General features: G+C 38.7%; 1 protein-coding gene across 1 annotated transcript in view; it reads right to left on the reverse strand.

Annotated features, from left to right (window-relative positions):
• The window catches only part of TRMT2B (tRNA methyltransferase 2 homolog B), a 31,326-nt gene that overhangs the window by 430 nt on the left and 13,990 nt on the right, over positions 1–16,906 (reverse strand). The window contains 7 exon segments of the mRNA XM_063084223.1: positions 12,153–12,252; positions 12,466–12,584; positions 13,327–13,444; positions 13,617–13,831; positions 14,165–14,210; positions 14,213–14,258; positions 15,354–15,494. Coding sequence (XP_062940293.1) covers positions 12,153–12,252; positions 12,466–12,584; positions 13,327–13,444; positions 13,617–13,831; positions 14,165–14,210; positions 14,213–14,258; positions 15,354–15,494 — 785 coding nt within the window.

Consider the following 16,906-nt stretch of genomic DNA (forward strand, 5'->3'; position numbering starts at 1 on the left):
ACCAGTGCCGCACTCACCCGAGTGAGCCACGGGGCCAGCCCAATGGAACATAATCTTTTTAAAGGTAGAAACAAAGCAAAAACTGCTTATTATTCATCACTGTGTTCCCAGTATGTGACAGAGCAGGGGTTCAAAACATATTTGAAAAAAGTGAGAGGCCTAAATCATATACTTTTCCTTCTGTATGATTTGCATGCATTAGATATTTCCTAGATAATTTCTAGATATTTATTGAATTAAATTTATTCTGTCATAATTTTGCAAAGTATATTACTCTTTACCCCTTATTTCAAAGACTCATTACAGAAAATAGTCAAGCAAAAATGAGAACAAAAATTCACCTATAAACTCACTATTCAGAGAAGGATCACCACTACTAACTTTTCAGGATGTATCTTTCCAACACGTATGTTTAAATTGGATTTTAAAGATGGAGTCACACTGTACATATTGTACATACTGCTTTGCAGCTTGTTTCTTCAGTTAATAATACATCACAAGCATGTCTCCATTACAGTCATCTCTCAGTATCCATGGGGGTCTGGTTCCAGGACTCCTTGCTGATACCAAAATCCGTAAATGCTCAACTCCCTGACAGAAAACGGCGTAGTACTGCACATCTTCCCGTATCCTTTAAATCATCTCTAGATCACTTATAATACCTAATACAATGTAAATGCTATGTAAATAGTTGTTACACTGTATTGTAAAATTTGTATTATTCTTTACTGTTGGGTATTTTTTTCCAAATATTTTTCATCCCTGGTTAGTTGAATCCACAAATGTGGAACCCAGAGATGTGGAGGGCTGACTGTACTCATATATGAAAATCTACCTCACATACTGGCAGTATAGTATTAAACAAATGTAACAGGTTTTTTAATCTAATTCCGCTAGAAGAAATCTAAGTTGTTTCTAACTTTTTGCTATTTCAAAAAGTCCCTGCATGAACATTATAGTTATATCTTTGCACACATTTTTGGTTGTTTAGTGGAATTGCTGAGTTGAAGGGCCTGTACGTTTTTAAAGCCCTAAAATATGTACCACTAAACTGTTATAAAAAAGGCTGTACCAATTTATACCCAAAAGAGCAAAGTAGAAGAGTACTTGTTTCCTTGGATGACATTCAATAGTTTAAATAGCATGATCCCATCAGAATAAAGTATAAGACAAAGATATTCACTATCATGTCTACAATAAAAAGTTCTCTAATGTAATAAGAAAACAAAATAAGTACTGGAAAGAGACAAAACTTTGTATTTGGTGATCATATAATCAGCTACCAAGAAAATTCAAGAGAATCAACTGAAAAACAAAACTAATAAAAGAGTGAGGTGGCTGGACACATGATCAGCAAGGACAAATTAGAAAATATCATGGGAGCTTCTGGTCAAGATGGCAGAATGGATGGTTCCTGGTGTCGCTCTCTCCCACAAATCGACCAATTTGCAACTGTTAAAAGGCAACAACGGGAGGCCCAAGATCTGTGCCGGAACAGGCGGGAGCCGCATGCTGCTAGACTCCAGTCCAGACCAGTGCCTGCAGCCCAGAGAGGCCTGAGAGCTGTGGGGCCCACACGCCCCGAGTCAGCTGTGCCAGAAAGGGCAGGCACCGAGGGACCTCCAGCCCAGGTCAGTCCCTGCCACTTAGAGAGGACTGAGAGCCACCAGGCCCACATACCCCAAGTCAGCTGCACCGGAAAGGGCAAGCACTGTAGGACCTCCAGCCCAGTTAAGTCCCCACTGCTAAGAAAGGCCTGAGAGCCGCTGGGCCCACGCACCCTGAGTCAGCCGCACCAGGAAGGGCAGAAGCCGTGGGACCTCCAGCCCAGGTCAGTCCCCACAGCATACAGAGGCCTGAGAGCCACCCACACACCCTGAGTCAGTCACGCCGGAAAAGGCAGGTACCGTGGGACCCCCAGCCCAGGCCAGTGCCCCCCGCCCAGAGAGGCCTGAGAGCCACTGGGCCCACATGCCCCAAGTCAACCACGCCGGAAAAGACAGGCACCACAGGACCTCCAGCCCAGGTCGGTCCCCACTGCTTAGATAGGCCTGAGAGCCACCGGGATCACATACCCCAAGTGAGCCATGCCAGAAGAGGCAGGTGCAATGGGACGCCCAGTCCAGGCCAGTCCCCACTGCACAGAGAGGCCCGAGAGCCACCAGGTCCACATGCCCCGAGTCAGCAGTGCGGGAAGAAGCAGGTGACATGGGACCCTCAGCCCAGTATAGTCCCTGCCATGCAGAGAGGCCTGAGAGCTGCCGGGCCCACATGCCCCGAGTCAGCTGTTCCAGAACAGGCAGGCGCTGCAGGACTCCCAGCCCAGGTCAGTCCCTGCTGTCAAGAGAGGCCTGAGAGCCACTGGACCCACACATCCCAAGTCAGCCATGCCAGAAGAGGCAGGCACTGCGGGACCCTGAGCCCAGGCTAGTTCCCACTGCCCAGATTGGCAGTCCCTTCAGGATCCAAGCCAGACATCAGGGTAGAATGAGTGGACCATGATACCCCCTGCCACAATGACTAATCACCAAAGGAAAGATACCAGAAATATGAAAAATCAAGAAAGTACATCAAGCTCTAGATCCTATAGAACAGGAAGTCTTTGAAATGACTGACAAGGAATTTAGAGCAACAATTCTAAGAAAACTAAATGAGATACAAGGAAACTCAGTTAGACAACACAATGAAATGAGAAAAAATATACAGGATCTGAAAGAATAAATGTACAAAGAAATCAATGCCCTGAAAAAGAATGTAGCAGAGCTTGTGGAGCTGAAGGATTCATTCAATGAAATAAAAAACACAACAGAGTCTAACCAGCAAGCTAGAACAAGGAGAAGAGAGAATTTCTGACCTTTAAGACAGGCTGTTTGAATTAACACAGGAAGACCAGAAAAAAGAAAAAAGAATTTAAAAAACTGAAGAAAATCTAAGAGAGATAAAAGACAACCTTAAGCACTCAAATATCTGAATCATGGGTATTGCAGAAGGGGAGGAAAAAGGAAATGGCATTGAAAACATATTCAGTGAAATAATAGCAGAAAATGTCCCAGGTATAGGGAAAGTCACAGATCTTCAGATTTAGGAAGCCCAAAGATCCCCAAACATATTCAACCCAAAAAGGTCCTCTCCAAGACATGTTATAGTCAAACTGGCAAAACTCAAAGGCAAAAAGAGGATCTTAAAAGCTGCAAGAGAGAAGCAGCAAGTCACCTATAAGGGAGCCCCAATCAGAATAACATCAGACTTTGCATCAGAAACCCTAAAAGCCAGAAAAGAATGGGATGATATACTCAAAATACTAAAGGACAAAAATTGCCAGCAAGGCTTTACCCAGCAAGGCTATCCTTGCAAAATGAAGGACAAATAGTACATTTCTCAAACAAACAAAAACTGCAGGAGTTCACTACCACACAACCAGCCTTACAAGAAATTCTCAAGGAAGGACTGGGTTTGATACCTGAAAAACAACCATCTCTGCCATGAATACTCAAGAAAGAACAAAACCTACCAGAAAAACAAAAATGTTAACAATAAAGAAAAAATATAGTTTATCTACCACCCCAAGAAACCAACGAATACAGAAGACAAACAGAAAATTAGAAAGAAAGGAATTAAAGGTCCTTAAGACATCTAAACAAAAATCAATAAAATGCTAGGAGTAAATCAACACCTTTCAATAATAACTCTAAATGTAAAGGGATTAAATTCCCCACTCAAAAGACACAGACTGGATTAAAAAGATGGACCCAACAATATGCTGCCTTCAAGAGACTCACCTCACCTGTAGAGACACACACAAAGTTAGAATGAAAGGATGGAAAAAGATATACCAAGCAAATATAAATGAAAAACAAGCTGGAGTAGCTATTCTTATATCAGATAAAATAGACTTTAAAGCAAATGCCATAAAAGGAGATAAAGAAGGCCACTATATAATGATAAAAGGATCTTTCCATCAAGAAGACATAACAATCATAAACATATACACACCCAATGTCAGAGCAGTCAGATTTATAAAGCAAACACTATTAGATCTAAAGAATGAGATGGATACTAATACCATAATAGTGGTGGACCTGAACGCCCCACTCTCAACACTGGACAGATCATCTAGGCAAAAACTCAATAAACACAAGATCTAAACAACACTTTAGACCAATTGGACTTGGCAGATAGCTACAGAACATTCCATCCAACAACCTCAGAATATTCATTCTTCTCATCAGCACATGGAACATTCTCCAGGATAGACCACATGTTAGGTAACAAAACAAGTCTCAACAAATTCAAAAAAATTGGAATTATTCCAGGTATTTTTCCCGATCACAATCAATTAAAATTAGAAATCAATAACAAATGAAACTCTGGAAACTATACAAACACATGGAAATTAAACAACATTCTACTTAATGACATGAGTCCAAGAAGAAATTAAACAGGAAATTAAAAAATTTCTCAAAACCAATGAAAATAATGACACATCATACCAAAACACATGGGATACTGCAAAAGCAGTAATAAGGGAGAAATTTATCACATTAAATGCTTACTTCGGAAAAATGGAAAGATGGCAAATAAACAACCTAACACTTCACCTTAAACATCTAGAAAAACAAGAACAATCCAAACCCAAAGTTAGTAGACAGAAAGAAATAATTAAGATCAGAGCAGAACTAAATGAAATAGAAACCCAAAACACAATACAAAAGATCAAAGAAACAAAAAGTTGAGTTTTTGAAAAGACAAATAAAATTGACAAACCTTTAGCAAGGCTAAGAAGAGAGAAGACCCAAATAACAAAAATTAGAAATGAAAAAGGTGATATTACAACTGAAACCTCAGAAATATGAGGAATTATTAGAGACTACTATAAACAACTATATGCCAACAGATTTGAAAATCTGGAAGAAATGGATAAATTTCTGGACACAAACTACCACAACTGAGCCAAGAAGATATAGAAAATCTGAACAGACCAATAATAATAAAGAGATTAAAGCTGTTATCAGAAGGCTCCCAACAAAGAGAAGTTCAGGACCAGACGGGTTCACTGCAGAGTTCTACCAAACCTTCAAAGAGGAACTGATACCAATTCTCTACAAACTATTCCAAAAGATTGAAACAGAGGCCATTCTCCCAAACTCATTCTATGAGGCAAACATCACCCTGATACCAAAACCAGACAAAGATACATCAAAAACAGAACACTACAGGCCAATATCCTTGATGAATATAGATGCAAAAATCCTCAATAAAATACTAGCTAACAGAATACAGCAACATATAAACAAAATTATACACCATGATCAAGTGGGATTCATCCCAGGGATGTAAGGTTGGTTCAACATCCTCAAATCAATAAATGTGATACACCACATCAATAAAAGCAAAGACAAAAACCATATGATCATCTCTATACACGCCAAAAAAGCATTTAACAAAATTCAACACTCTTTCATGATAAAGACTCTCTACAAGTTAGGTATAGATGTAAAGTATCTCAACACAATTAAAGCCGTATATGATAAGCCCACTGCCAATATCATCCTGAATAGGGAAAAGCTTTTCCCATAAGAACAGGAACTAGACAAGGATGCCCACTCTCAACACTCCTATTAAACATTAGTGTTGGAAGTACTAGCCAGAGAAATCAGAGAAGAGAAGGAAATAAAGGGCATTCAGATTGGAAAAGATGAAGTTAAAACTGTCCCTGTTTGCAGATGATAGGATCCTATATTCTGAACAGCCTAAAGCCTCTACAAAAAGACTCTTAGAGTTGATAAATGATTTCAGCAAAGTTGCAGAATACAAAATCGACACACAAAAATCAGAAGCATTTCTATACTCCAATAGTGAACATGCAGAAAAAAGAAATCAAGAAAGCTAGCCCATTTACAGTAGGCACCAAAAAAATATAATACTTAGGAATAAAGTTAACCAAGGATGTGAAAAATGTCTAGAACTATGAACCACTGTTGAGAGAAATTAAAGAGGACACAAGAAGATGTAAAGATTTCCTGTGCTCTTGGATTGGAAGAATTAACATTGTGAAAATGTCCATATTACCCAAGGTGATCTACAGATTCAATGCAATCCCTATCAAAATTCCAATGACATTTTTCTCAGAATTGGAAAAAACTATCCAGACATTTATATGGAATAACAAAAAACCACACATAGCCAAAGCAATCCTGAGCAAAAAGAAATAAAGCTGGAGGCATAACACTACTTGACTTTAAACTATATTACAAAGCTATAATAACCAAAACAGCATGTACTGGCATAAAAACAGACACACGGATCAATGGAATAGAATAGAGAACGCAAAAATCAACCCATACACCTACAGCCATCTGATCTTTGACAAAGACAGCAAGTCTGTGCACTGGGGAAGAGACTGCCTCTTCAACAAATGGTGCTGGGAAAACTGGATATTCATATGTAGGAGGATGGAACTATACCCATACCTCTCACCATACATGAAAATCAATTCAAAATGGATTGAAGAATTAAATGTACATCCTGAAACAATAAAATTCCTTAAAGAAAACATAGGGGAAACACTCCAGGAAGTAGGAGTGGGTACAGACTTCATGAATATGACCCCCAAAGCACAGGCAACTAAAGGAAAAATAAACAAATGAGATTAGATCAAACTAATAAGCTTCTGCACAGCAAAAGATACAATCAGCATAGTGAAAAGACAACCAACAGAGTGGGAGAAAATATTTGCAAAATATACATCTGACAAAGGATTAATATCCAGAATATACAAGGAACTAAAACAACTTTACAGCAAAAAAACAAATAACCCAATTAAAAAATGGGCAAAGGAGGTGAACAGGCATTTCTGAAAGGAAGATATGTGAATGGCCAACAGACACATGAAAAAATGCTCAACATCACTCAGCATCCAGGAAATGCAAATCAAGACCACTTTGAGATACCATCTCACTCCAGTCAGGAAGGCTAATATCCAAAAGACTGAGAATGATAAGTGCTAGAGAGGTGCAGAGAAAAAGGAACTCTCCTACACTGTTGGTGGGATTGCAAAATGGTGCAGCCTTTATGGAAAATGGTATGGAGGTTCCTCAAACAATTACAGATAGATCTACCATAAGACCCAGCTATTCCACTGCTGAGAACACACCCAGAGGAATGGAAATCACCATGCCAAAGGGATACCTGTACTCCAATGTTTACTGCAGCACTATTTACAATAGCCAAGAGTTGGAACCAGCCCAAATGTCCATCATCAGATGAGTGGATAAGGAAACTGTGGTATATCTATACAATGGAATTCTACTTTGCTGTAAAAAAAAAATGAAATGCTACCATTCGCAACATGGATGGACTTAGAGAAAATTATATTAAGTGAAACAAATCAGGCACAGAAAGAGAAATACCACATGTTCTCACTTATTTGTGAGAGCTAGAAATTAATGAATAAATAAACACAAAAACAAATATAGGGTGGGGGGAAGAAGACAGAATAACCACAAAAATTCCTTGAACTATTTAAGTCAAGTGAATAGATATGATGTAGTGGTGGAAGGGGAGAGAGGGAGGGGGGAAGGGGAGAGAGGGAGGGGGAAAGAAGAATGGGTAAAGGGTCACAAAAATCTACTACAATGTACACATTGAGAAGTTAAAAGAAAAAAAAAGAAAATATCATGAAAAAGATCCCACTCATAATACAATAAAAAACTTTATAACATCTTATATTAAGTTTAAGATCTATATTAGAAATACACACTTACATATAAATAGTTCTAGACAATTACATAAGAATGAACTATTCGTACCACAAACCTAGATGGAAAAAATACTGTAAAGATTGTAATTCTTCCTAAATTATAAATTCAGTGTATTTCTAATCAAAACCCTAAAAGGATATTTTGATAAGTGGATTCTAGAGTTCTGTCAGAAAACAGGTGAAAATGTTCACAGCATATATCCTTTGACCCAGCAATTCCACATCAGGAATTTTTCTAGTACAATACATATTAGCACACATACTTATTTATAAGATAGATATTCTTTGTACATATGTGCAAAGACATATGTATAAGGATATTAACTGCAACAGCGTAGTAACAATGGAGTAGAAACAACTTTAAAATTCATTAGCAAGGGACTAGTTAAATCATGGCATACTTATATAAATTGAAATTATATATGGTATTTAAAAAATTAAGTAGATCTGTAAGTATTGATGTAGATTCTACATCATTGCAGAACAACCTCCAAAATCTATTGAATGAAAAAGCATGGTATAGAAAAGTGTTTATAGTATGTTACTATTTGTTCGGGAAAAGAAAAGGAGGGAGATATGGTACGTACACACATGCGTGTATGCGCACGCATTTGTAGGCTACACAAGAAACCAGTTAGAATGGTGACAACCGAAGGACTATGGGTCAAGAGTAAGGCAGACTCATTTTTCACTGCACACTATTTTCTATTATTTGCATTTTTTCTACCATATGCACCATGCTGTCTTCTCAAAATAAATTTTTCTTGCCTTTTTGAGGCCATGTTTACTATTTTACTCAGTATGAGTGTTAACAGAATCCTATGTTTACTCTTAATCATTGTACTTTTTTATTTATTGTTTTGCATAATGAATGTTTTCATTTGGTTAAAAAATAAAATGGTATACAGTGATGTCTCTTTCCTACCCATGACTCATCTCCCCAGTTCTCCCTCACCATAGATAACTATTCAGTTTCTTGTATAACTTACAAGAGTTTCTCTTTACACATACAAGCAAATACAAATATATATTATTCTCATCTTTTTTTAAAAAACAAAGATAGTTTCATATTATATAAACAATTCTGTACCTTGCTATTTCCACTTAGTACCAAACATATCTCAGAACTAAAATCACAACCCACCAAAAAAGGAAAAAAAATAGACTGGGCATCTTCAAAATAAGAAACTCTTGTGCTTGAAAGGATACCATCAAGAAAGTGAAAAGACAACCCACAAAAAGGGAGAAAAATTTTGCAAACCATGTATCTGATAAGGGACTTGTAGCTAGAATATAGAAAGAATTCTCAAAATTCAATAAAAAGACAACCAATTAAAAAATGGGCAAAAGATCTAATTAGACATTTGCCCAAAGAAGATTTACAAATGCCCAATAAAGGAACTGCAAATCAAAACCACAATGAGATACCTACCATTTCTCACCTACTAGGATGGCTATAATCAAAAAGACAATAACAAGAGTTGGTGAGGATATGGAGAAATTGGAACACCCATACAGATGCTGAAAATGTAAAATGGGTCAGCTGCTTTGAAAGAGTGGCAGTTCCTCAAAAGGTTAAAATAGTTACCATGTGACCTAGCAATTCTAATCCTAAGGTATCTACCCGAGAAATGAAAAAATTGTATGTTCACACAAAAACTTGCATATAAATGTTCATAGCATTATTCATAAGAGCCAAAAGGTGAAAACAACCTAAATGTCCATCAACTAATGAGAAGATTAATAAAAACGTGGTATAGCCACACGATGGAACATTATCCCTTTTCACTGCCATAAAAAGGAATGAAGTACTGAGACATGCTACAACATGAACCTTGCAAATACTATGCTAAGTGAAAGAAGCCAGACACAAAGAATCACATTATATGACCCAATTTACATGAAATGTCCAGAATATGCAAATCTACAGAGATGCATAGTAGAATAGTGGCTGCCTAGGGCTGGGAGGGTGGGGAAAAATGGGGAGTGACTCTAAGAGGTGCAGGGTCTTCTTTTTGAGAGGAAAATGCTCTGGAATTAGATAGTGGTAATGGTTGCACAAGTCTGAGAACATACGAAAACCCACTGCATTGTACACTTTAGGTGAATTGTATGATATATGAATTGTATCTCAAAAGCTGTTATAAAAAGGGCCAAGCCCGTGGCACACTCGGGAGAGTGCAGCGCTGGGAGTGGGGCGATGCTCCCGCCACGGGTTCGGATCCTATATGGGAATGGCCAGTGCACTCAGTGGCTGAGTACCGGTCACGAAAAAGACAAAAAAAAAAAAAAAAAGCTGTTATAAAAAGACATCCCTTAGAGATCTTTCATTATCAGTACACAGAGAATATCTTTTTCTTTTTTTTTTCTTTAATAGCAGTACAGTGTTCCATTGTATAGATATAGCATAGCTGATTTAACCAATTCCTCACTGATGAATTTCTAAGAATTTCATCTTTTGTGTCAAAATACTGCAATAAATATCTTTGTATATATCTGCAGGAAAAAGCCTCAGGAATGGAATTACTGGGTCAAAGGGTGTATAAATTTATAATTTTAACCTATATTGCTAAATTTCCCTCCATAGGGATAGTACCAATTTACATAGGGTTAGTACTCAATTTACACCAGTAATTTTTTTTATAATTCATGTTTTCCCATAGCATTGCCAACAATGCATTATCAAACTTTTGTACTTTTGCCAATCTATATTTCTAAATAGCTAGAAGAGAGGATCTTGAATATAATCACCACAAATAAATTGTAAATGTTTAGGTGATGGATATGCTGTCTACCCTGAGTGGAACATTATACAATATACAAACATATAGAAACAACATACTGTACCCAGAAATATATAGAATTAAAAATAAATTTAAGAAAAAAATTTTTTGAAAGTGGTATCTCAGGGTACTTTTAATCTGCATTTTCATTATTATGGGAGAGACAGCATCCTTTCATGGTTCGTAAACACATTTACAATATTTCCTTTTCATATCCTCTGCTCATTTTTCTATTGGGCTGTTGTCATTTCTCTTATTGATTTCAAAGTCTTTGTGATACAAAGTGGAAAAAAATTTGCAGTTCACGTTGTTTTCTGTCTTTATGGTGCACAAGTTACTGATTTTGTCAACAGTTTTATTGAGATATAGTTCACATACCACACAGCTCAACCATTTATACAGTTCAGTGATTTTTACTATATTCAGAGTTGTGCATCGATCACCACCATCAATTTTCATTAGCCCAATAATATACTAATGCACCCCTTAGTCATTCCCCCATTTCTCCCCCAAATCCCCACCCCCATCCCTAGGCAACCACAAATATACTTTGTTTCTATAGATTTGCCTATTCTAGACATTTCCTGTAAATGGAATCATGCAATATGTGGCCTATTGTATCTGGCTTCTGGATACCAGTCTCCTACAAATGATTTGCAAATATTTTTTTCCTGTTCTGTGGGTTGTCTTTTCATTTTCCAGAAGTTATCATTCGCAGCAGAAAAGATTTTTTTTTTTTAAATTTTGATACTTGGGCTTTTGAAGTCACATTGCCTAACCCAAGGTCATGAAGATTTAAAATCTCCTGTTTTCTTCTAGGAGTTTTATAGTTTCAGCTCTTATATTTAGTTCTGATATATTTTTAATTCATTTGTGTGTATCATGTAATGAAGGGAGAAGTTATTTTTATGTAGTCAAATTTAACAACCTTTTATTGTATGGCTTCTAAATGTTCACATTAGAAAGGGAATCTGCACTCCAAGATTATAAAGAAATTCTGATTTCCTAGGTTGCAAAGATTATAAAGACACATTTCAAAAATCAAGATAGCTGACCAAGGCTAGAACTAGAGTGAAATGAGAGGCACTCGCATTTGGTGTGAAATTAGTTTTTATTCAGTTAGTTCTCAGATGGGTGCTAAAGTTAATAGGATGCCAAAAAACTCAGTAATCAAGACAAATATGTTGATGCAATATTTTAGTATATCAAATTGGAGAACTGTAGTCTAGCCACTTGCTTTTATGAATGAAGTTTTATTAGAACCAAAGCCAGGACTGGAGTAAGGCAGTGAGGCACTGTTTAGCAAGTGCAGGGGCAGATCCCACCTTTTTAAAAAATTAGTATTTTGCTCATCATGAATTTTGGAGGTTTTCATTTTTGAAAATTTTGTATTAAAAACTCATCTTGATTACTGAGATTTTTGGCAACCTCCTAAATTTTGCACCCTAACTGAGTATCTGACTTGCCTCACCCTATACTGGCCCTGTAATTGATTCTCGAAGGTGGTATTTTTCTTCTGTTTACACTTCTCCACATTTTCCAAATTGTGCACAATGAGCATAGACTACTCTGATTATTAGAAAATATTTTTAAAAGAAGTCAAGACTCACTCAATGATGTTCCTTGTGGCTTTACCATAAGGCTTGCAGGAAACAAAAACTAGTGTGCAGATGGCCCTGCAGTTTCGAATGGCCTGAACCAACGGGTGATCTGAAGGAAGAAACACCTTGCTATTAACATACTTAAACTATCATGGTCTCAGTTATCACAAACTCCCATCCGACTAGGATCTAGATTGGTTAGGAATACAGGAGGTGGTGGTTCAGGGCCAGTCCACCGGCAGCAGTCTTAGCATGGTGTGGGAATAAGGAACCAAAGCTGGTGGACATCATGGGGAACACCCAGCTAGCTATTCATCCTTACGCAGTCCAGCACGGGCTGGGTTCACCACAGCAACAATTAATGGTCCATCTTTTCTGAACTTTAGCAGCCGTGGCAAAATCTTCTCTGCTCGACCAGTGTGAAATTCACGTTGGTGATGCCTGCAGAGGAGAGGCTCACATGACAACTCAGCACAGCAGTGGGGGGAAGCTTCAGCTTTACAGAAATGCGTAAGAGCCAGGGCTCTGCCATCTTCCCTTTGGATCTAGCATACCTCTGAATAACAACGAAAGAGACACATTTGGACCCAGTTCACTTTTCCAAAGTACTCTCCCTTGGAATACCTCAGTAAGCCTGAGCTTGCATAGCTAGACAGTGTTATTTTACAATTTAATGACTCACTTGGCACATAAAAGCCCCTATACCAAGACAAGAACCTTGACTTTTTTAAAGTGCTCTTCCTGTTATATCAGGTTTCCACACACTGCCTCAGGAGCTGTCTAGAGGTGGGGTAGAGAGGACAAGATGATCTGTTTTCTATACTCCAGTTTGGTGTAAGGTTTGTTTAAAGAAAAATTTCTGTTACTGAGAATATAGGTTTGAAACTTATTGTATTATGCTATGATGCCTTGTGAGTCTAACATGGTTCCTTTTCTACTCTGTCCAAAGTTTTGCCACTTCTCTTCCTATCAGCTAGACTTGTTTCTTCCCTCAGGCTCTTCTTCTAGAGAAATAAAAGATTAGATATTGGGACCTTTTCCAGAAAATCATCAGGACCCAACTCTAACCACTCCAGAACCCTCTCCCTTCCTCCCCGCAGGCCAGGGATACAGTAGTTGCCCTGCCCTTTCCCACACAACCCTTTCCATAGCACCAACTGCATCTCTTCATTTCTCCCCAGACTGTGAGCTGTATACACCACTGAAGGCTGCAGTCCACCTGGCATCCTCTACCACCTGCTCCACCAACTCAATCCCGATGACTTGGGATGTATTCTGAGCCAGAGAAAGGCCAATCGCACCTGGGAAGAAGAATAAGAGGGGGGTGTTTTAGGGTTTTAAAATAAGGTTATGCCTGCACCACTACCACCACCTCCCCCCGCCCATGCCTGCAAGCTGCAAGGCTCCGGATACTGGGTGAACAGCATTTGGGAGCTAAGCAACATGCAGATTTTGCCCTTTCCTGCCACTTGCCAGTTCCATAGCAGATGTCAAGGAGGATGGTGTTAGGGTTGACTCCACTCAGCTCTGCCACAGTTCGATACAGCAGCTCTGCACCAGCAGTGTTAATCTGGAAAAAGGCATCTCGAGAGATGCGGAACTTCAAGCCTAGGAGATCTTCAAAGATGTGGGGTTCGCCAAATAGGAGCTGGTAAGGGGCCTGCTGAAGACTGCAATGGGTCATGGTGCTGGAAAAGAATAGAAGAAGCATTTTGGAATGGGAGACCATTCTATTGCTAGTGGTTTATTGGAAGAGAAGGCCCCAGTATCTTAGCTAGGAGACAGAGCCTCCTTGCCATGACCCTAAGAGCTCTGGAGTTCTCTTCTCAGGGGATGTAGGTACATGCAGACACCTTCTCATCTACATTCTGGCTTGGGTTTCCAGACCTGGCTGGTGTACAGGGGCTAGGACCACTGAGCCCAGATCCTCCACTATCAGCAGGCCTACATCAGCAATCCACAAACCCAGACTACAGCAAGCCATCAGGCTCCTATTTGCTGTTTGTCTATCCCAGGTTTACCTTTCCTGGAAGTAAAGTGAAGTCAAGTCACAGACTGCTCCAGGCCTTTGGTGAAAAATTCCTTTATAGTCTCCTTCTGAACACAGAGCTCCTCCTGCCCAGATCACAAAAATCAGGAGTCAAGCAAAGACTCATCTCTGCCAAATTTTTCTCTCCGAGCTCCACAGTAATCAGCACTGCAGTAGTCAGACAAGAAGATACATTTCTCAAATCCTATTATAAATAACATTTAACATAAAGCAACATTCTGTAGGACAAAAACAAAAAACAAAAAAAACCTCACAATTTTCACATATCAGTAGAAGCTTTGCTTATCCGCTTTTGACAAGTCCTACACAACAGTACAACAGAATTGGCACTTTCTCTAGTTTGAGCCTCTAATAGTTCTCTGAAGAAAGTGTGAGAGTTATTTTCATTGTAAACAAGAAGCTAAACAAAGCTTTTGTCCCATCACAAAGAGTCAATAACCTTTCAATCCCCCTTCATACTTCCCCACTTCAGACATCCCAACCACCTACCCAAACACCACCTCAGAAGATGAGTCCTAGGAAAAAGGAAAGAGGAGGCACAAACGAGAATGAGCATGGTAACTCAACCCTTTGAGTTCAGAACATTTTAAAATTCTTACATCATTACAGAGAGGCTAAGCATTAGTTTGACATAAGGATATCTCACAGTAAACCATGTTGGAGCTATAGACACCAGGCCAGGAATCAAAGGACCTGGGTAACAATACCTCTCCTGCCTACCTACTTCACAAGTTGGTCGAGGTTCGCATATAAATACAGGAATGTTTTAACGTGGGAATGTTTGAAAACTCTAAGTGCACTACACATGTCAAGTATTATTTGTGCTATGAAATTCTGACATTCTAGCCTCTATTGAATTGGCTTTTGAATTCAGTAGAGCACATATTACCGTGGGTAAAGTTCTTGTGAAAATACTCGGGAGTCCTCAACGTAATTAACTTGGTAACCTAACCACAGTGTGTGGTTTATGTCAGTAGTATAACTAAGTAGTATCCTTGCCATCTTTTCCTCTTCATCCCCATCCCTTCTCCCCAGCAACACAAATATTCTGTGGGTGCGTAGTTTCTGCTATCTGCCCTGCAGCTTCCAAAAACCAATCATAGCATAGTAATAGTTAGGGTTGCTAGAGAAGCTTCCCCTTATTGTCCTGTGAGACTCACCTGACTTAATTTCTGGGGATGGAAAGTGATGTGTGTGTGCCCTTGGCTATTGGTGTGAACTATAAGCTCACGCCAGTGTCCACCTTCATGAAACTGAAGGCAGGGCTCCACTGGAGACTGTCGAAGGAATACTTCCTAGCACTAGGAAGAAAAAAGTATTATTACACAAGCAAAACTAATAAGTCTCACAGTGATTATTCATGCTAGGTGATTGTTTGGGGCTATATTGTGTCCCCACAAAATTCATATGTTGAAGCCCTAACCCCCAGTACCTCATATTATGATCTTTTGAATAGAGGGCCTTCAAAGAGGTGATTAAGTTACAATGAGGTCATTAAGGCAGGCCCTATTCCAATCTGACTGGTGTCCTTATGAGAAGGAGAAATTTGAACGCACAGAAAGATACCAGGGATGGGTACGAACAGAGAAAAGACCATTGAGTACACAGCAAGAAAGTGGCCATCTGCAAGCCGAAGAGAGAGGCCTCAGAAGAAACCAAACCTGCTGAGACCCTGATCTTAGACTTCCAGCCTCCAGACAATGAGAAAATAAATTTCTATTATTTAAGCCACCCAGTCTATGGTAGTTTATGGCAGTTCTAGCAGACTAATACAGTGATATAAGAAACATGATCCCTGTCCTGTGACCTTACAAAGGACACTATCCATTGTACTCCAAATTGTAAGCTCCAAGAAGGCTTAGAGTTGTATCCTTAGTCTGGCACATATAATGTGCTCAATAAATATTATTGAAAGAAGATATGAATGAACAGGAAAAGTATTCATATGTAGAATCTCAGTTTATTCTACATACAGTATGGAACGCAATTATCTTCCATTTCCATGAACTCCTCCTGGCAACAATTCCTAATGCATTCCTAAGCTGCTATGATTCCATTCTTTCCTAGAACTTCTTAATGTAAGCCTATCAGTTCTACATTTCTTCATATAACCAGGTGCTAACTACACTATATCTTAGTTGGATCCTCCACTTCCTCCTGGTGAATACAAGTCAAATGCAATCCTGATTTAGTTGTTGTGATCTCAAAATTCCTTAAAGCCAAACATTTCAAACAAAAGCCAGTTGCTACCACAACAGGACACACTGTCTCATTTCCTAGGTCCTTTTGTTTTCATAATGCACTCATTCTAGGTCCACTGTATTTTCAAACAAATCTCAAATTATTCAGGGAAGGGGGAGTTATACCAAAAAACAGTGCTACCTGAGAGGGTAAAATCAATTAAGGCTGTACTTGATCACTTTGGCTATAATTTCATATTAATACAAGATATGCTTAACTATACTGAATATATTTTTCAAATTTTGTGGCTGGTGATTTAAAGACAGACTGGTTTAACTGTCATTTATTGGCTGGTTAGAAAGGAAGGCTTTTTGGAAGCAAGATTCAAATGTCATAGAGGTCCCAGTAATTGAAAAACTGAGCCTGACATGGAAGATAATGGGTAAGTAAATATGAAACACAGCTTCTCCACTGTATAACCTAAGGCCTTGGTATCTCTTTGTAAAACAGAGACTGAAACTCCTATTCATAT

The sequence above is a fragment of the Cynocephalus volans genome, chromosome X (assembly GCF_027409185.1).
Source record: "Cynocephalus volans isolate mCynVol1 chromosome X, mCynVol1.pri, whole genome shotgun sequence".
Lineage (NCBI taxonomy): Eukaryota > Metazoa > Chordata > Mammalia > Dermoptera > Cynocephalidae > Cynocephalus > Cynocephalus volans.